Source organism: Xenopus tropicalis, chromosome 4 (assembly GCF_000004195.4).
Source record: "Xenopus tropicalis strain Nigerian chromosome 4, UCB_Xtro_10.0, whole genome shotgun sequence".
Lineage (NCBI taxonomy): Eukaryota > Metazoa > Chordata > Amphibia > Anura > Pipidae > Xenopus > Xenopus tropicalis.
The window spans coordinates 74,737,871-74,760,300 of NC_030680.2; the positions used below are offsets into that span (position 1 = coordinate 74,737,871).

Here is a 22,430-nt window from a genome sequence, read left to right on the forward strand (position 1 = left end):
ACCTAATAGGATTGTTTTGCTTCCAATAAGGAGTATTTATATCTTAGTTGGGATCAAGTACAAGGAACTGTTTTATTATTACAGAGAAAAAGGAAATGCTTTTTAAGAAATAGAATTATTTGCTTATAATGGAGTTTATGGGAGTGGGCCTTTCCATAAATTGGAATTTTCTGGATAATAGGTTTCCAGATAATGGGTCCTACACCTGTACCTGGAAAATATATTCCTTGCTGTCCAATTAGATGCCCATGCACCAACTGTAAACTTTTATAGCCACTAGTCTGTTCTTTGCATCAAAAATTAGTTGTATTGCAGTCTGACCACCAAACATACAGTTTTTGTTCTCAATAAGGAAAAAGGTAGACAACAGTGCTGTTAATTTTTTTAAATACTTTTTGATATACTCTTTATTTTTCCTTTTCAAAAATGAAAGGTAATGGGGTACAGAAAGCAAAAAAGGAGGAGGTGTAAAAGGGGATCATATACATTGATACTAATTATATAACAAGGGATGGAACAAGTCATGACAAGTTAAATTATAAATACCTAATCTTACAAGAACAATAATACATTTTTAAAATGCTACATTGCATTGCTGTAAAAACCAACACCTAGTTCCATAACTATATTAGATAGTATTATGTTTGTTTATATAGTCAATAAAGTACCTGCTACCAGTGTTCCCTCTAAGGTGGGCTCTTGCATGCAAACACAACAAATTATGGATCACACAAAAAAAATTGTATGAACATATATAATTAACTGTAGTCTCAGATCCATCCTGCACACACAGGTTTTTGTTTGTTTAGTTTTTTAAATTGTGCACACATACAAGGAAAATTTGCACCTTTTGTAATGTATAAAGGTATTATAAGTCACTGACTATTAAAGCTAATGGCTTCAGGCTGAGTGGCTTAATATAGAGCATATAACTCTGAGGTGTGCTCTTACTATGCTTTTAGATTTTAGAAGCGGGAACATTATCAAGTAATCTTTTTGAAAAATACTTCTAAAGCCATACTTTCTTCCACTTGTGCAGACTGCTATTTAAAACTCCTTCTGAGTAGCTGTCATGGGTAGTGACGTAATATATACAGACACATACAAGGCCCATTGAGAAAGGTCCCAATATGTGACCGAAACATTGATATCACACATTAAAGAATAATTTTTTTCAAGTCCTACGAGTGCTGAGTCCTTTGTTGCTTTTATATATATATATATACTGTATATATATATATTTATATACATATAAATATACACACATGAGCCCATCAAGTGCCTGCACTCTAATGCAAAAAGAAAAAGCGGGGTGCACCAACAATGGTAATAAAATAATTTCAGGGCCAGCACTCCCTACATAATGTGTTACATCTTATCATTATGGTCCTCATTTGGACCTTTTTTAGAGTCTGTGCCATGTGTGATGGCCTAAATTTAAACAGGGCAATAAATCATGAAATATAAAGTGGCCTATGATGGCTGTGCACAATAGGACATTGTGGCTAACAGATAACAGTACTGTCTCCTCCATCTTTAGAGTGTGCTGGGTTATCCTGCAGCTTTAACCCTTTCATTTCAAGTTATAGTAAAATATATAGTCAGTCCAGTGTTTTAAGAGAGTTATTGTGTAATGTGCAGTGGGAGTAATTCATAAAAATAAAGTTTAATCCTGATCACTAATAAAAAAAACTCCCACTAGGCCCTGCATCATTTTATCATTTTCATCATTAATTTTCATCATTGCCATGAAAATCAAACAACCTAAAGGTGGCCACACACATGGCGATCTGACGATGTTTCGTGCAGCCATCGGTCGCACAAAACATCGTCAGATCCGCCACACACCGTTCAGGGCTGAAACAGCAGATAAGGAGGTAGAAACAATAGGATTTCTACCTCCTTCTGCCGATTCAGCCCTGACGGCAGATTTTGGTCAGGCGCCTTCTATGGCGCCCAATCAAAATTTTCTAACCTGGCCGATCGGCGAGTCGACCGATTTCAGCAGCTTCCTGCGATATCGGTCGACTCGCCGACATGCCATACACGCACCGAATATCGTACGAAACGAGGTTTCGTACAATATTATCGGTGCGTGTATGGCCAGCTTTAAGGACTTGAGGATAAAACTAAAACTTAACTTTTACTGATCACATTCCCAATTGTCACCCATCCTTAAGGCCCCCATACACAGGCCGATAGAAGCTGCCAATATCTGTCCCTTGGACCGACTCGGCAGCTTATCTGCCCGTGTAGGGGCAGAAACGAGTGGGCTGGCCGACCGATATCTGGCCTGAAATTGGCCAGCTATCGGTCGGCCAGGTTAGAAAATCCAGTCAGATCGGGGGCCACATCAACGTGCCGATGCGGTCCCCGATCCGACTGGATTTTCTAACCTGGCCGACCGATAGCTGGCCAATTTCAGGCCAGATATCGGTCGGCCAGCCCGCTCGTTTCTGCCCCTACATGGAACCGACTGCCCCATTGCCGCCTACATAATCCGATCGTTTGGCCCCAGGGACCTTTATATATAAATAAAATTAGCATTGGGTAAAATGGTTTTGCTCCCTCAGGGAACCTCAAATGGAACGAGAGGTGAGGAAAAAATATTGAACCCTACCTATTGGACACTTAGGGGCGGATTTACTAAGACACGAATTCGAATCCGAATTGGAAAAATTCCGATTGGAAAACAAACATTTTGACATTTTAGCCATTACGATTCGCTCGTATCTTGTCGCGACTTTTTCGTATTGAGCGCTCGTAAGTGGCGGGCAAAACTTTCAGACTTAGCATGATTTTGGAAGCCTCCCATAGGACTCAATGGCACCCTGCAGCTCCAACCTGGCCCAAGAAAAGTCACCATACTGAAGCTTGAATGAATCCGAACGCTATGAAAAAATCGCAACATTTTGCGCAACTTTCGGAATGGCTACGAAAAAGGCGCGACTTTCCGCACAAGTTTTAACGCTACGAAAAAATCACCAGATTTTGCGCAACATTCGGAATGGCAACGAAAAACTTGCGATAATTTTCCGAAAAATCTCCAAATACCGATCATTGCGCAAAAAAACACAATCGGACGCATTCGGCCCGTTCGTGCGTAAGTAAATGTGCCCCTTAGTGTGCTACTTTCCCTTCAATCAAAAAACAGAGGACAGAAAGAGAATGTAACTGCACATTCTATCCCTGCCTATTAGTAGGTGAGTTACTCAGTGTCTCGCTTTCCCATGTAATGGCAACAAGTTGGCAGGAAAGGTGTCCACTTATATCATACCCATGTAACTATTAATATGAAACAACTGTAGGCCTGTGGGAAGTGTGGATACTGCTCTAGTCCTGCCTGTCAGAAGCAGCAGCCCGCAAAGAAAGTGCCACAAATTTCTTTTTACCCCCTGGAGAGTATTACTCATGCGCATTAAAAATTCCCCTCAACCCCCTTCAACATCTGACTTGTGTTTCACTCCCAACCAGGAGTTTTATCAAGGGTGTTTCGCTCTCCACTGGGAAATTTACCAAACCAAAATTTACCAAAGACCTTTTTGTGTTGAGGAGGGTTCACAGGAATTTTTAATGTGCCCTCGATGCAGGGCTGGAACTAGGGATAGGTAGAAGAGGCAGCTGCCTAGGGCGCAACGATTGGGGGGCGCCAGACAGGTACCTCTCCTGCCTACCCATAGTTTCGAATCGCAACCCCCACCCGTGCGCGCACACAAGCACGCGAGTGAAAACTGCGTATGCGCGCCAAATTGCACGGGGGGGGGTGTGAGATGCGCAGGGGCGAGGTGGCCGAGTGGGTTGCCTAGGGCGCCCAAGTTGGCTCGGTCTGCCCCTGCCTCAATAACAGACAAACCTAATTTTCTGTTGGATACTTTACAACAACCCCTAAAGTTGTCGTACCCAGGGCCCACTGAGCATGTGAGTGTCACAGACACTTTTCAAGATGGTGACCCCCTCTGACAAGTTTAAAGTCCTGAATCACTGTTGCTGGATCATTGTTGAGATGCTCAAACTTTAGGCTGGTGCAATAAGTTCAGTATATAAAATATAGCATTTTTAGCTATAATCATTTTTAGGATTTAGTTCTTCTTTAAAACGCATATGAGACAAATGTAAAAAGTAAGTGTGCAAATAACACTAAGGTATGAGCTGACAGGAGACAAATAGAAACCGAAAGTGTCAGTAGGTGTGCACAGGAAATAGGATACAGGAAAGAATACAGATGTTAGAAAAAAATATTCCCTTCTCTGCTTCGACACGCTGGCAATACACTGAAGATTTTAAGGTAAGTGTAAACTGCCTTTAAGGAAAATAAACAGAGTTCTGCTCTGTCTGTCCTGTGTGAGGAATGGATACAATGTATGTGTCGTGTTTGAAGGAGTATACATAAAAGCTTGGTGTTTAGGGAGTGCCACTGTCATTCTTTTGGTTGGAAGACGTTTTATTTGTGCGACTGTGAGTGTCATTAAAAGGCAAACAAGAAAGCAATCGCTATTTGCAGTTCTGTCTTCTATCAGTCTATTTCTTATACAATAGATAGACAGTGCAATAGATTATATGCAGAACATTTAACAGCAATTAAGTCTTGAAAGTGATATACTGTATGTTATTGTTTTCAAATGGGTTGTAAACTTTAAAATAAAGTTTTGCCTATTTAAAGAAAATGTAACTGCAACTTTGCAGTACGCCTTGTAAATTGTCAGTAGAATCTGCCAGTTTCTTGCAGTTCTTTGCACTGCTGGATGAAGCAGAAGCCAGCTAATTAACATTCCAGGGAAGAAGCACGCAATGCATTGTGGTTTGTGTAGTTTTATTATTTCAAGCATCAGATTTCCTTCTCTAGTTATCTGCCACATTAGGGGTCACTTACAAAGAAAGGCAGAACTGTGCACCTCATACCATATAAAAAATATAGCACAGAGTGCAGCACCATGTACACTGGCACAGGTTAGCCCTGTTCTTACCATGGGTCAAGCTGTAAGGACAGGGCCCCTTTGTGGTAGTGATGTGCGGGGAATCAAAATGCCGACCCTAATCCAGCCATTTCCAGCCCAAACCTCTATTTATAGACCTGCACCTGACCCACCCAATCTGTGACACACGAAGGGGCAGGCAGGCGTGCGCCTATAAATAGAGGCTGCAGAAGGCGGAAGCCAGGCAGAGTAAGGTTGTGGGTGGGGAAGGCAAAAGAGAGAGCTTAGCCTGAACCTGCCTACAACCTGCAAGAACTGTGTGAAGATTGGCCCGAACCACCCAACCTATGGGTCCTGCGGGTTTCAGGCTGGTCTGCACATCTCTAACCCTCATGAACACATGCTATTATATTAAAATACTTTAAAGGAGAAGGAAAGGTAAAAACTAAGTAATCTTTATCAGAAAGGTCTATGTAAATACAGCCATAAGCACTTACAGTAATGATGCACTGAGTCCTCTATCAAAAGAAACACAAGATTTCTTGTCTCTTTTTTTGTAAACCAGATGTTCCAGTGTCTGACTTCCTCTCTCAGAAACAGCCTTAATTCCCGGGGCCAGAGTCTAGGCAGTTCTCTCCCCTCTCCTGCTCCCCCCTCCCACCTGAATGCTAAGAACTCCTTCCCCCTCCCTTAGGAATGTGTGATCTCAGCTATAATGGCTAGAGACTGCAGGCAGGAAGCTACCTAAAATGGCAGTTACTATCTTAGGCAAACAGAGAAAGCTTCTAAAGCTGTTTACTCAGGTATGTTAATGGTTTCTGCAGAATAAATATAGCATTCTAGGTGGCACTAATGTGGCAAATCTATTGGCAGTAAAATGCCAAAATTACTTTCCTTCTCCTTTAATAGTTACTTTACACTCTCTCTGCTTGCTCCCATTTACTTGCCTTTTAGTGGTAGCCCCCAGATGACTGACCCAAACAACACCCCACTTATAATTAGGGGGTTGGACATTTTAGTAAAATTTACCAACCTTAATCCTGGCTGCTTCTAGCAAGTTATAAAAGATCCAGAGACCCTTAGCTAAGGGTTGTATATTACTGCATTAACTAAGCTCTGTTTTCAGATTTTAGCATGAGCCCATTTGGTTCAAAGGCCTTGTATATATGCTCTAGTGTACAGCAGTCCTTTCCTTGTAGAGTCGCCTCCATGTAACATCAGGTGCCAATTTAAATCCATGTGAGGATCAATGTATATAATACATGAGGAGATTCAACCCTAATGGAATACCTTCTTTAGCTCTTGTCAGGGACAAATCATTTGATAAACACTCTGAACGAAAAATTAACCAACAGATAGTTTATATCCAAATAAGTGACCTATTAAAGAATCTTATCACATTGGGATTTTGACACCAGTACTTATTGCCCTTGACAGATTTTCTCATTTTCTGTGTGTGCCACTCACTTATCACCTGACATAAAAATTGAGGGCATATGGTGAACTTCTCTCCGCTCCTATATGTAGCTGCACTAACAGACACAGGGATTATCCAATGGCACATACTTTTTTAAAATAATATATTAACTGTGAGACATTTTATATGATATATTTTTATAGAGACATAAAATGTTCAGGGGTATAGTTCACCTTTGTAAAGCAAGTAACTAGTAGAAACTCTTCCTCTGGAAATTATAACGCAAAAATGATGTAGGTATTCTGAATGAACTGAATACAAATGAGTACTGAACTCACCAGATATGGGTTGATATGGATAAACATCATATTACTGAACCATCAGCCTATTTTTTAACTTAATTAAAAAAGTAGCTTTTGGCTGAGAGCCCAGAAACACATAAAAAAAGACACAAAACCCCTAGAAATATGTTCGAACTTTAAATAACCTGCCAAATTTTGTAAAAATTGAAGTGGTATTTAGGAGATGTGGTCACAAAAAACAGGCGTGGTCAGAAAATTTTCGCAGCACTTCTATTTGTCCTTTTTTACATTTTTCAAATGTTGGGAGGTATGGTATTGTGCTATACATAATGCAGCACATTTCTGGATTCATACTCTCTACTTATTAAACAGTCCCCCTAGTTATAGAGGTCTTGGTGCAAGCAGCCGGCTTTAACCCTGCACGTCTCATTCACACAGTCAGGACACACCAAACGCTCAAACGTGCTTAGGGCATTGGCCTTCAGTGGGAAATGTTCCGCTGGGTTCGATTACCTCCTCTTGTGACCTTGACAAGTCACTAAACCTCCCATTGTCCTGGCACGACAAGCTTGCCTAGAAATGGGCAACTTGAGTGCTGTTTTGACTTTTTCATTGGCTACAGTTATGTTACCCCACAAATCCTTTTTTTGCATTTTCAAGGGCAGCTAATGATTTATGAGACCAGTTATCAAATTGCCCACCATAATTATGGCTGGTTGTCCCTGTCACAGTTAGTGGAATTGTGCTGTCTATGGCAGCTGAAAGCAACTGTCGCAGAAAAAATCAGTTTCTTATTATTGGCAATAATTAGTCAATTGATATACATTCTTGGGGGCCGATTCACTAAGATGCGAATATGAATCCCGAAATCTGATCATTTCTGATGATCGAAAATGTCACGAAAATTCTTTCCGTTTCAATACAAAGATCGTATACATACTGGCGATCCGATAGTCATGAAATTTTCGTATATAACGATCGTAAGCAGCACAAAACCCTTTCTGACTTTGAAACTTGAATGCATGATTTGGGAAACTTTCCATAGGACTCAATGGCACTCTGCAGCTCCAACCTGGCCAAAAGAAAGTCATCATACTGAAACTTGAATGAATTCCGAAACTTTCGTTGCAACAAATACAATTTTGTTGCACAAATTGTTGTATGAAAAAGTTGCAGGAAATTAACAAAAATACGCACAGTTCTAAAAGTCTAAATACAATTTGTTTCTATTCGTAACCAATCATACATCAATAGATGGGCCCCTTTATGTTTGTTTGTGTTTAAACTTTAAATAACCTGGCAATTTTGTAAAAATGTGAGTGGTGTTCAGGGGGAGTGGTCATAACATTTTTGTCCCGCTTTACATTTTTAAAATGTTTGGAGGTATGGTATATACAGTAGCACAGAAGGTTACACAACTATTTGACTAAGTGAAACTTTCCTGACTTCCTTACTTTTAGTTGATCCGGAGGATGACAAAACCATCTGGTGCCTATTCTTTTACTTGGTCTTTCCTAACACCCTTTATCGATGCTATTGGTATTCTCTTTTTGCCTTGCCTTTTTAGATACTGTTAGCAAAAGTTCAGTACATTTAGGGAATTTTTATTACTGTCATTTTAATTAATAAAACTTGTATTATACTTACCTCTATAGTATGGAATTGCTGAAAGGTATCCTTAAAATTGCATACAATATATACAGTCTGCATGAAAAAGCCAGCTGCAACAAGAAGCAATGCTACCGCTTGAAAAAAAGGATCGAGCTCCTTATGGTGCCTGTGGAAAAGCTGACTAATCAGGCAAAAGTGCACAAGGACCACAATGACATTTTGCAACAACTACTGTGTACCATGAACAATGCAGAATCATGGATACAAAAATACTCCAATCGAGTGTGGTTTCTAAAGTTTATCAAAGCCAACAAGATTAAAGAAGAGTTTGCGCTTATCAATGATAGGCTGAGGGATGCTGCTGAAGCCTTGATTATGCTAACATCAGTGGAACACTCTCAAAATTTTCTAAAATATTTTAATGAAAAAGAGTGGAAAAAACAGAATTTTAAAGCTATTGAAGAAGATATAAATGATATAAAAGAATACTTAAAAAGTAAGTATTTTTAGCCTCTGTCTATGTAATGTAAGATATAAAAAAACAATAGTCATGGGAAGATGTGGAAACTGGGAAGGGAAGGAATCAAGAGTGCTTGAGACTAAAAGACTAAAATATATATATATATACATTGGTGTTTACTAAGAGTTACATAGCCCTTTCAGTTGCAATGGGTATTTAACAGGGCTATGTGTCAGGAGAGAAAAAATTGTGGTATAATTCATTAACTCTTCATTTAATGCTTTAAACAAAAACATGATTTATTTAATTGTGCTCCTGCTTTAAGGGAAAATGTCAAGATCGCTTAATGATTTCTTATAGATGAGCTGGACTCAGTAGCAAAAAAGGTTGTCGATGTGGCTGACAAAATGGACTCCGTGGACAATAAAGTTGATGATATGGCTACTAAAATGGACAGACTTGAAGAACTATACAAAAAAGTTGAAGCACAATGTAAGTTACTTCTTGGTATATGCTGATATATGTGTATACCTGTGTAAAATGTGTGTGTGTATATTTATACAACATGAATTATGGAAGACCATTATTCTCAAAATAATTAAATATTTACTACTTTACTATCAGTCATAAATCTTTATGTGGGGTTTTAAAATACCCTTTAAAAAATAAAAAGTTTGAAGTATATTTTAGGGCTTCTTCAATGGAGGTATAGCAGGATATGCTGGAGTGACAGACTCCTGAAGCAGGCCAAATTTAGTACCTGTGCCAGGCAGAGCAGGCCTGATTTTGCCACAGAGTCATTTACTGTAGGGCCCATCCCAGAAGACCACAGAATTTCTTTTGCTAACTAGAAGTTAGACAGGTTATATATAGTCATTATGGTTAAACGTGATGGAAGTATGTCTTTTTTCAACCCAACTTACTATGTAAAGATATTATGTAAAGGTGCACAGTGAAATTTGTATTTTTACAGCACTAAGCTAATAGGAAACAACACTAATGACAAAATATCATATGTAAATTGTGCGTATACGCTTTTGATCAGATTATTTTACATCAGTGTAATGTTTCTTATTTTACAGTGTTGTCAGGAATCCGCATGCCATGGAATCCTAAAATAATTCAAGCTACAGATCTGGTTCAAGGAGAGTTGTTGATGGAGACTCGCAGCTATTTCCTTTATAGAGGAGATTACCATAAGAGTCCAGTTACTATAAAAGTGTTAAAAGGAGAGCTGAGCGAAGACAATGTGTAAGTCCCAGGGTCTCCCAACAAACACCATCAAGCATGCTAAAGATTTCATAGTTACATAGTGAGTAAGGCTGTTAAACCTTTGCATAGTATTTGTATTCTGACCCATAACTAGATAAACAGAGCAGCTGAATCTTTATTATTAATAATTTGTATTTATAAAGCACCAACATAATCTGCAGTGCTGTACAATAAATTGGTGTACAGTATATAGTGGACATACAGTTTACGTACAAAAACACAACTGATAATAAACACATGAGGTAAAGAGGTCAAAAATGTATCTTAAAGGAACAGTAACACCAAAAAATGAAAGTGTATAAAAGTAACTAAAATATAATGTGCTGCTGCCCTGCACTGGTAAAAGTTGTGTGTTTACTTCAGAAAGTCTACTATAATTTATATAAATAAGCTGCTGTGTAGCCATGGAGGAAGCCATTCAAAGAAGAAAAGGCACAGGCACATAGCAGATAACAGATAAATCACTATTGTATTCTACAGAACTTATCTGTTATCTGCTATGTAACCTGTGCCTTTTCTCCTTTTTTCCAGCTTTAATGGCTGCCCCCGTGGCTACACAGCAGCTTATTATATAAATTATAGTAGTGTTACTGTAGCAAACACACCAGTTTTACCAGTGCAGGGCAACAGTGCATTATATTTTTATTACTTTAAAGCTCTTTCATTTTTTGGTGTTACTGTTTCTTTAAAATGGCAAATTAGCTACTTAGATGTCTTGCAATCATTAGTGCTTCTAACTGATTAAAAAGCTTGGTATAGTCTTGGGCTAACTACTTGCCTTACAGCTAGTGCTGCCCAGTTTGCCCTTGTGGGCAGTGTGGTAGCTCTGTTACCTTGCAACCCTGGAATCTTGAGTTCAGTTTCAGCTATGTGACGATCTGCTTGTATGTTGGGTAGGTTTCCTCCCACTCTCTAAAAAAATATGGTTCCTGATAAAATTGATTCTTATGTAATATGGATCTTACTTTGAAGCTTCACTGGGGACTTGTCCCATGAAGAGATTTCTGCTACCACGGGCAACTAAGCTCCCCAAAATGCCTTTCCACTGACAAGAGAGAATCGCCAGTTGAAAGGCATTTTGGATCGATTAGTCGCCCATGGTAGCAGAGATCTATCACGTGTGCCTTTTGTGGGACATTAGCCTAAAAAAATCAATCTCTGTAAATCCCGTTTAACATGCTGATGCTATTTAAATAAACTATAAAACTAATATAGCACATGGCATGGTCCCAGTCTGTTTATTAAAATGATGTTCTTTACCATTTGTAATAATATTAATTTAAAAAACTCCATCAGTCTTGCTCTGTTACAGTCTATTACTCATAATCAGATTTGTTTAATTCATAAAATCCTAGTGTCTTTGTTGTATTTAGTGGCTTATTGCAGCAGATCTGGGAGGTGGGATTCAGTATGTGGAGGAAACACTGGGTAGTGCATTTAGGAGCCAGTGGCTCGTGAGCAACATGTTGCTCACCAACCCCTTGGATGTTGCTCTCAGTGCCCCCAAACCAGGGAGTTATTATTAAATTCCTGACTTGGTGGCAGGTTTTGGTTGAATAAAAACGATTTACTACTAAATAAAGCCTCCTGTAAGCTGATAGTGTGCATAGAGGCTACCTAATATCCAATCTTAGCCCATATTTGGCACCTCCAGGAACTTTTAGGGCTCTGGCACACGGGGAGATTAGTCGCCCGCGACAAATCTCCCCTGTCACAGGCGACTAATCTCCCTGAACTACCATCCCACCGGCGAAAATGTAATTCGCCGGTGGGATGGCACACGCTGTGCAGGCGATTTCGGCAAATCTCCCCTGTCACGGGCGACTAATCTCCCCATGTGCCAGAGCCCTTATGCTGCTTGTGTTGATCTCCAAGTATTTTTACATTTTACTGTGGCTCACAAGTAAGAAAGCTTGCTCTACAGAGTTCTATAGAACAGCAATGTTTATTGTCCTATCGAAAGCTGTTTCTTAACCTAAGCTGTTAACCCTATCTATAACGGTTAGCTGTTTCATCATCAGTTTATCATTCTGCCAATCTCATATTTGTGTGTGTGTGTTTTTTAAAGAATTTGTGTATCTGAAAAGCTTAACAAATTTTCTGTGTTTGCTATTTGTGCCATGAAAGTGTTCCAGGTCAGCGATAAGAAACAAATTCCCTTTTTCCCTATTTCCAGACCAATAAGAAGATCATTTGAAAGTGACTGTAATACTATGGAGAAATTTGAATGCCTGAATATCGTGCGTCTGTATGGCATCTGTATCGATAATTCACGTGAGAACAGCAAACAGCTTATCTTTTATCTATACATTTCTACTGTCACTGTAGTATACATCCTCACACTCCTTGCAATTAAAGGGCAGCTATCACATATTTTCCCACCACCACAAGAGCGGGCTACCAGAGCCTACATTCCAGAATGGGGAAATAATATAATATATTAAAGAAAAGGACCCTAGTGAGTGCTCATCCAGTAAGGCAAGGAGTTTTATGTAATAGGTGCCCTTTAAACATTTAACATGCAATTTCTCATTGGAGTTATCGTATATACTCGAGTATAAGCCGAGTTTTTCAGCCCTATAAATGTGCTTTAAAAGTAACTATCGGCTTATACTCGGGTATATACGGTAATTGCACTCAAACTTCATGCAATACGGTAGTTGAGCGTGCCGGCCTCCAGCAGGGTGTGGACACGGCGTGCGCGCGACATTCTGCACAGCGCGCTGCTGCAGGTAAGGACACAGTGAAGCACAGGAGGAGCATCCCCCTCCCTGGACCCCCCCGTGCCCGGCCTTAAGGACAATGTGGACACAGCGTGCGCGCTACATTCTGTGCAGCGCGCAGCTGCACATAGGGACACCTTCAGCGGCGCGGCTATGAGGAGCCCCCCCGAGCCCCCCCTTCCCTGGACCCCCCCCTTCCCTGGACCCCCGTGGCCGGCATTAAGGAGAATGCGGACACGGCGTGCGCGCTACAGTTAGTTACTGTTGCTACTGTTAGTGCCAACATCTTGCAGAATGACAATGACAGTAAGTGACACAAAGAGCAGCGCCGTTACTCCACACTATTGAAATGCTTGGTTATGATATCCTTGTGCTAGCCGTGGTCCCTAGCCTTGCTTAATACACTCATATGTGTTTATATTAGGGCTGTTTGCTGGAAAATCCTTTTCTTTAAAAATTAGTAGTCCTATGAATTACGGACCTCCAACCTCCATGCAGTGAAGTGAAGAGCAATTCTATTTTATCTGCTGCTTGCAATTTGGTGTTTTTAAAGAATACAGAAATGCCATATTTACTTATGGGATTAAAGATTTTGTATACCGGTATATGGATGCTTTTCATGCTGCACCATTGAGGGGCTTATACTCGAGTCAATACATTTTTCCAGTTTTCTTAGGTAAAATTAGGTACCTCTGCTTATATTCGGATCGGCTTATACTCGAGTATATACGGTATGTAATAATAGGCACTAAATTTGTCCAGGTGCAATTAAGGTATAGAAGTATCTTATTGTCAACTCTCGTTTATGTATGTTGAATGTAATTGAAATTAATTACAAAAATTCTTACCCCTTACCCCTTTTCTTTCTGTATCCCTTTTATTCTGCAAAAATCAAAAATAAAGAATATTTAAAAAAATAAATAAAAAAATTGTCCAGGTGCAGTAACCCATAGCAACCAAACAAGTAGTATTTAGTGGTCACCTGTTCAAATGCAAACATCTTATTGGCTCCTGAACAAACTTAGTGCCTTATATTACATATGGGTGTTAATATACTGTTATAATTTTTAAATATTCCTCTAAAACAGAGCTTTTAAATCTATGGTCTGGGACCCAATCTTTAATAAAGTCAAATTTCCTGCTATAATATGCACTAGTTATTAAAATAAGGGACATCAATAATTCTATACCAATGTTTTGGGTCGCTAAGCATAATGCCAGGCTTCATCTTTGTCTTCTGAGAAAAGAGTAAGAAACCCTGCTTTAAAAGTGTAGTTTACATTATTCAGGTGATAACTGGTGAAGATGAAGGGATGAATGACTCTCCTATTGTAATAGAAACCATCAATAAGTTTATGAGACAAAATGTTTATGTTTCAGATGGCACAGATAACATCATTAAGCACCACTTATAACTGATGGAATTAATGATTCCATTAATAATTACTAAATCAGCTTGTGGTTTACCCTTGTATAAGATAAGAAGGATAGCCAAGTGCTCACCCAGGCCTCCCTAGTGTATGCTTGTGAGGTTTTTGGCACATTTGCATGCTAGTAGCCTTTCTTCTATTTAACCCTTGCATAAACCTTCTTTCTTAATGTATTCTATACCACTATGCTCTGATGATCCCTGACATAAAGGGGCTCAGTGTAGTATTATTGGAAGTGGGGGTGGTTTGTGAACAACAGACTACCTACCTTTACCTGCTGTATAGAGGTATAAACAGCAACTGTCCTGCTTTTGGTAAGATAATCCCATATCAAAGATCTAGGTACAGGGTCGTACCATTTTAGCCAGTTAAAATGTTACAGGATATTAAAGGGGCACTAAACCCTGCTGCACAGCGCTGCTTAACTAAACTTTACTCAGCTGTTGCTGGACTACAAATCCCAGAGTAATGTAACATATAATGAAGGTAGAGGCATGCTGGGAGCTGTAGTCCAGCAACATCAGGGTTGTATTCTTAAAGCAATATTGCACAATAAAACCTTTCAGGCTCTCCAGTGCCCGAGGCAGCATTGAAATGCAAAGAAATCCTCCAATGAGATTCCCAGCTGACTGTGTAAATCTCCATGTTCTTTGTTCCATAAATTGGAGTTGGGAGCATTGAGCACAGTTTCCCAGCACTGAACAAACCTGTCCTTTATCCCCATGTCTGATTCCAGTGTCATATAATGAAGGGGAAAAAATTACATATTTATCTCTATATGTAAGATAACAGCAAGATGCCTGACATAGTGCTGGAAATCAGCTTTCTCATTGGTCAATTCTCTTGCATCTTTAATTTAAGTTTTCAGTCAGTAGAATTCTTATTGGTGAATTGGTTTTCATGTGTAATTATGTTTTTCATCAACTTCTATAGAGAACTAGGGGGCGCAATGGGACAGCGTTACGGTTGGGTTTAGTGTCCCTTTAAGATGTAATGATTACAAAAGCAATGAAAAGGTGATACCTTTATTTGTTATCTAAGATGAAAAACATAGGCATTCAGAAGATTCAAATTCTTGCTCTTGGTTGTTAGCCGATAAATGTCAAAACTTTACATTGTTAATTTTTCATTTGAGAATTAATATTTTTCACAGCAACTGTGGAAGGAGATGTTAATTCATCAATTTACCACAGATTAACCTCCAGTATAATGATCTACTTTTTATCTAAAAGCCTGAGACACAGCCTGCAGCTGGGGAATGGAAGGGACTTGGTTATTCAAAGCTCATTATTTATATTTCAACAAACCCTTAAGGTGCCCATACACGGGCCGACTATAGCTGCCGATATCGTCCCTTGGACCGATTCGGCAGCTAATCGGCCTGTGTATGGGCAGAACAGAGCTGCCTGGCCGACCGATATCTGGCCTGAAATTGGCCAGATCTCGATCGGCCAGGTTAGAAAATCCGGTCGGATCGGGGACCGCATCGGCTCGTTGATGCGGTCCCCGAACCGACTGCCCCATAAGCTCAAATGTAATCTGATCGTTTGGCCCCAGGGCCAAACGATCGGATTATTTTTTTTTCAAGTCCCTTGCTACCCGATATCGCCCACCCGTAGGTGGGGATATCGGGTGAAGATCCGCTCGGTTGGCGACATCGCCAAGCGAGCGGATCTTATAGTGTATGGGCACCTTTACTGATAAAGGTAGTAATGGTAAAAAAATGGTCCATTACTGCTTTCCAAAAGAAAAATAAAGAAATCGTGGATTTGTTTAGATTAAAATACAGACAAAATCCATTTTAAATTTAAGTCCTATTTTATCAATTGGTGCACCTGTAGGTCCATGACAAAGACTAGTTGTATATTTTAAAGACCCCAGCTTCTAATAAAGCAACGATATATAGATCATTCATACACATCACAGAATAATATAGAAACTATAATGCATGTAAACAACATTGTATTATTCATTCCTTTTATGGAATATTTATTTACAACCAGTTTAGAAAACATTTTATTTGACTTGCAATGTCCCACCAGCAAAAGAAAGCAAACGGATTGAATGGAATAGATTTACAAGTTAAAGAAAAGGGTTTTATTTACAATAACAAAGGGAAACCTTGATGGGTAGGATAGTTATAATCAATGTACAACTAACAAAAAAAATTGATTCTCAAAAAATGTGTTTGTTTTGTACTCATTTTCTTTTAACTCTCGATTTGCTTTTTTGTTTTAGAGAGTGAGCCGTGCTACTCGCTGGTGGCTGAGTTCTGTGAAAAGGGGACTCTCAGAGAGCTACTGAGCAAAGAGAAGGACCTCTCTTGGAATCAGCGTATTCTTATGGCACTGGATGCTGCAAGGGCATTGTATAGGTTGGTACATTGCAACACCACAAAAACATGATGAAGGCTTACCAGTCCATTTAAAAAATTACAATCTTAGAAATAGTTACTAGTCACAAAAATGCAGCCTATATGTAGAAACTGAAAAAAAAAAATCTGGTGTTATGTATAAACTTTATTTTTTAGGTTGCATCAGTCTGAGCTTAAAACTGTTCTTTATGGAAATCTAAGCAGCTCCAAATTCCTAGTGGATGGAAAATACTGTTTAAAGGTATTAGATTTTACTTTTCTTTTAAAGATTGATTGTCTGTCAAGAGAACCTCTAGCATATTTAATAGGGTTTAATTAATGTTGTAAATTAATCACTCAGTGCCCTCATTGACACAGGGGAACCCTGGAGTTACCATTGTGTCCAAAGCTTTGTGAAAAATTGCAATCGCAATTGTTCACACTCAGCTGCAGTTGTGTAAGGTGCATTGCCCACTCATGAAACTAGAATTTTTGGGGGACATCATGCCAATTCTCTAAAAGGGTATTGGGGCACAGCCCCAGCAATGATGGAACAATCCTGAGAGAAAAATTGTTTCTTTGGTGTGACAGATATGAAATTGTTTCTTTAGCTTCACAGAAATGAGATTAAAAACTACTGATTATTTGAAAGAACCTACTCTTTTCTATATTGTTATTTGTTCCAGGAAAATCTGTAAACTGCATTTAATCTGCATGAGAAAAATATGAGTTAGGAGCATTATCTTGCTTGATTTGAATATTCTGTTCTTTCTTTAGCTTTATGGGTTTGGGCTTTCAAAGACTGAATCTTCCATGAGGCGCAGTTATAATGTGAAGAAGCGGGAGAAGAACACAGAATGGATGTACACTGCTCCTGAAACCTTAAAGGACATCAATGCATATGATAAGCATAGTGAGATTTACAGGTCAGTCATGTCCAGTAGAGTGGCAAAATACAACAGAGAATTAGTTTTTACATCCTGAAAATCTGTAAAACAAGTTTAAAAAAATACTCTTATGCTAACTGAAAATAGAATGAGAATCCTAGCACTGGAAATTGCATTCAGACTTTTCGGCCCTTAACTGTTATTCATATGCCAAGTGCTTACCACTCCTTTTTTATCTGCACAGTAATAATCATATTCCCAATTTATGATAACGCTAGGCTAATGGGTAAGGGAGAGACAGCACATTTACAGTTCACGCTGCCCTGACTCCTTCCTGGCTGTATTGGAAATGACATTGCTTTCACTGAATTACACTGAAAATTAGTACTTGTTTTAATTCTTTATTTTGCCAGTGTTACAAAAAGGCAACCATCCCCTTTAAATGCAGCATGGCAGCATCTCATTCCACAGTAACTGATCATAAAGGATAAACTATAGCAAATATACAAATTAAATATAAGCTTCATCTCATGGAAATAAGAAATTTTCAAAATATGATCTGTGAAATGTTCTATACTTTTTCCGAAATAATACATTTGCTCTCCACTCTCTCAGCAATCTGTCTCTTTACATGCAGCTTTGTGTTGGACTGGCTTATTTTGAAAGACAGTTAGCTCTAAGGCATTGTCTATGCCAGTGCTGTCAAACTTCTGTGATACCGAGGGTCGAAATTTTTCTGACCTAAGTGTTTGAGGGCCATTAATGAAAGCCAGTTTTTATCACTCACTTTTTTTAAACCACACCCATGTTATCACAAGAATTTGTAAGGCCATATCCACATTAATGGTGGTAGCACACCAAAAAACAAATAGTTGGTGCTTACTGTAGGGATATCACCCATCACTCATATGTTAAAGTTCATGAAGTCATATTAAGACACACCCTTAAACCCATATGCCTCCTCCTCCCCTGTGGGTAGCACAGCAAGCCCCTCAACATAATTACATTTGAGGGACCCTCAAATGATAACAAACTCCCAAAATAAACCCTCATTATGTTTACCTCCCAAAGGCAGCACAGGGCAGGCAGAGTATGGCACACATAGGCAGGGTAGGGCAGGCAGAGTATGGCGCACACACAGGCAGTATAGGGCAGGCCTCTGCCTGCCCTACCCTGCTTGTGAGGGTCATACTCTGCCTGCCCTATGCTGCCTGTGTGTGCCATACTCTGCCTGTATGGCACACACAAGCAGCACAGGGCAGGCAGAGTATGGCACACATAGGCAGGGTAGGGCAGGCAGAGTATGGCACACACAGGCAGGGAAGGGCAGGCAGACTATGGCACACAAAGGTAGGGTAGGGCAGGCAAAGTATGGCACTCACAGGCAGGGTAGGGCAGGCAGAGTATGGCACACACAGGCAGCATAGGGCAGGCAGAGTATGGCACACACAGGCAGCATAGGGCAGGCAGAGTATAGCACACACAGGCAGCATACAGCAGGCAGAGTATGGAACACACAAGCAACATAGGGCAGGCAGACTATGGCACACACAGGCAACATAGGGCAGGCAGAGTATGGCCCACACATGCAGCATAGGGCAGGCAGACTATGGCACACACAGGCAGCATAGGGCATGCAGAGTATGGCCCACACATGCAGCATAGGGCAGGCAGACTATGGCATGCACAAGCAGCATAGGTCAGGCAGACTGGCACACACAGGCAGCATAGGGCAGGCAAAGTATGGCCCACACATGCAGCATAGGGCAGGCAGAGTATGGCACACACAGGCAGCATAAGGTAGGCAGACTATACGCATAAAACCGAGAGACTTTCAAACTCTCGCGTTTTTATGCATATTTCTGCTACATGTGCCTGCACCCGAGCATATTCTATTCGTTCGGGTGCAGGCACAAGTAGGAGGCGTAGGGTGGAATTTTCAGCAAGCGTTTTTCCGCTTGCCGAAAATATCCGCCTCGTCTGGCATTAGCCTAAAGATAGAAAGATTGATGAGAAGGGGTTGCCAAACAGAAATTTTTAGAAGAATGTCATTTTTAGAAGAATCATTACATTCCATAATTCCATGAGATCATATTGAAATTTTGTATTTTAGATGATTTAATTTCTGATTTCATTCCTTAATCTATGTTTTTTATTTCTACAGTTTAGGAGTTGTGTTTTATGAGATTGCATCTGGCAAATTCCCATTACAGGGTAAGTCCAACCCTCTGTATAGTGGTAAGCTGCACATTTGCTCATGCTATATACACAGAGAGCTCTAACCAATTAGAAAACACTGGGGCTACTTCACAACATACAATTAGCATTTAGTTTTAAAGCAACAAGTACACTTTAAAAAATGAAATTGTACTAAAGTAATTAGAATATCGTGTACCACTGCCCTGCACTGGCAAAAATGGTATGTTTGCTTCGGAAACACCACTATATAAACAAGGTGCTGTGGAGTCATGGGGGTAGCCATTCAAGTTGAAATACAACTAAATGGCACAGGTTAAATTGCAAATAACAGATAAATGTTGTAAAATACATCAGGTTTAGTTCACACACAGAAATATCACTCCTACTGTATTCAAAAGAGCTCATCTGCTATGTAACCTGTGTCTCTTCTCCTTTTTCAGCTTTAATTGCTGCCTCATGGCTACATAAACAAAAAAGAGAATCTTAAAAAATAAAACCCTGACTACCGCTGGGCATTGTGGTCAAATACAGCAAGAGAACTAGGGAGTGGTGATACCTGGGGGGTTGTAGCTGGTGCATGCACAGTGCAGAAACTCAACTGTGTATGTGGCAATTGACAAGCAGGGGGGTGCTTCTGGGTCCTGTACCTAAGGCAGCTGAAATACAGCCCTGACTATAGTAAAGTTTCTAAAGCAAACACACCAAAGCAGGGCAACAGTACATTAAATTTAATTACTTTAAAGGAGAAGGAAAGTTAAAATCACTGGGGGAGGGTGACAAATGTTTGGCTTCAACTGCAATGAAGTTACAGAGAAACAGTAATTTTTTTAAACAAATACATTCTTTCTCAAAAGTGTGTCATACACAACTGGTCCTGTTTTCTATTTAGGGTCCATACCATTGAGATTTTGGATTTTATTACAAGATGTAAAAATTCCCAAGTTGCTTGCTACCACAGTTATCAAGTTCATACTTCTTTTCTGTGTGTGTGTGTGTATATATTAATATATATATGGTTACATCTAGGGCTGCCTGTCTCAGAAAAGGTGGATAAACTATACGACCTGCTGTCTGCAGAGGTGGAAATGGAACTTGCTCTTGATTGCCCAACAATCTTAAAAGATCTTATCAAGAAGACAAGGGATATCAATCCAAAGAATCGCCCGTCTGCTGGAGGTTGTCTTTTCCTTTAATGTTGAAAAGTTGCTAAAATTCGAAAAGAATTTCCATGAACACCTTATACCAGGGGTCTCCAACCTTTCTTACTTGTGAGCCACAGTCAAATGTAAAAAGATTTTTGAGAGCAACACAAGCATCATAAAAGTTCATGGAGGTGCCAAATAAGGGCTAAGATTGGCTATTAGGCAGCCTCTATGCACACTTACACGGGGGTTTATTTGGTAGTAAATGTTGTTTTTATTCAAGTAAAACTTGCCACCAAGTGAGGAATTCACAGATAACTGCCCGGTGAGAAACATGTTGCTCACGAGCCACTGGATGGGGATCACTGCCTTACACCATACAAAAATAACATTAAAACAGGATATAATGTGCCAAACCTATTCTATATGACATGCTTAATGGTAACTGGTTATAATTATGCCAATCTGTACCCAGGTAACAGAGTGAGAAATTTGAACTTATTTTACATCTGTGTATTTGGCTTTTTTTAAATAATGCAGTATTTACGCTATTGGAAAAAAAAAATGTCAGGGCTGTCGCAGATGATTCTAACAGATTCCACTATGGTGACCCCCCCCCCCCCCGTGACAAGTCTGAAGGCCTGGATCATTACTACTATAGAGATACCGAACCTTTAGGATGGTGCAATAAATTCAGTAAATAAAAATTTACATTTATAGCCATATGCATGTTAAATAAGCGACCAGAAATGCTATGTGCTAAATAATTTGCAAATGTAGTGTTTTGAGCAGTGTGGTGCTCTCCGGGAGAACTAATTGGGACAAGTGAGCACCATTTTGAAAGCCAAAGTGAGCAGTGACTGGTGACAATAGGTTTTTGTGACTGTCCTCTACCATTATAACTGAGATAACCACAGTGGTTGAAATGTTTCATGTGTTCCAGCCTTTAATTACTATTACTGTAGCTAACATTGAGCACATTTGCAACATTTACTAATAGGGGGGCCTCCAGGTTTTTGCCAAAATATTCCAACACTTCTATTAACTTCAAAGTACAATGACTTAAAACCAGATTTCTGGTGTTGTCTTTCTTTCATAAAAATAACAGGCTAGAAACATCTGCTTGAGCTATATTTCTGTTAAATTTACAACGTATGTAGGCTAACAACAATGGGCTAACTTCATGCCTTTATGTTTTTCAGCTGTTGTGGATCTGCTGCTAAATCACTTAAACAAGGAAGCAAACCATGAATGAAAACTAACATCTAATGCAACGACAAAGGCTCTGCAAAGAGATATATGCATTCTTTTTTAAGTAAAGAAAGAATTTCAATTACAAATCTAAATTTTCTCCTTACCTAAAAATTTATAACACTTTGATGCAGGACAAACGTCTTTATTCTATCCTATTTCAAAGGTTGCAAGATCAGAACTAATCCTCATAACTACCCATTAGGCAAACAGGTCATAACTATTGCCAGTCCATGTGGATTGGCACAAAAAATACAGTATCCAACTTTTCAAATCCCAGGCAATGGCACGGACAACACCAGACACAATCATTGACCTGGTTCTGCTTGGCAGAAGTATTTTTGGTAGGAGGCTATGCCTTTTATGACAGGTTATATGGGTATGCCTTCATGCAATTAAAGTGTATTTTACACATTAGGCCTCATTTACAGTGTGCAAAGTACAAACAAAGGCTGCAATCTGCCCAACGT

At 39.6% G+C, this 22,430-nt stretch overlaps 1 protein-coding gene across 1 annotated transcript; it reads left to right on the top strand.

Annotated features, from left to right (window-relative positions):
• Nucleotides 1–4,199: 4,199 nt before the first annotated feature.
• On the top strand, nucleotides 4,200–22,049 carry LOC100497621 (mixed lineage kinase domain-like protein). The gene is made up of 11 exons (XM_002931690.4): nucleotides 4,200–4,285; nucleotides 8,288–8,739; nucleotides 9,064–9,195; nucleotides 9,786–9,954; nucleotides 12,152–12,249; nucleotides 16,367–16,502; nucleotides 16,659–16,743; nucleotides 17,259–17,407; nucleotides 19,533–19,582; nucleotides 20,594–20,743; nucleotides 21,912–22,049. Exons 2-11 carry the CDS (start codon nucleotides 8,289–8,291, stop codon nucleotides 21,962–21,964), a joined length of 1,473 nt encoding a protein of 490 aa, XP_002931736.1. The 5' UTR covers nucleotides 4,200–4,285; nucleotide 8,288; the 3' UTR covers nucleotides 21,965–22,049.
• Nucleotides 22,050–22,430: the final 381 nt, after the last annotated feature.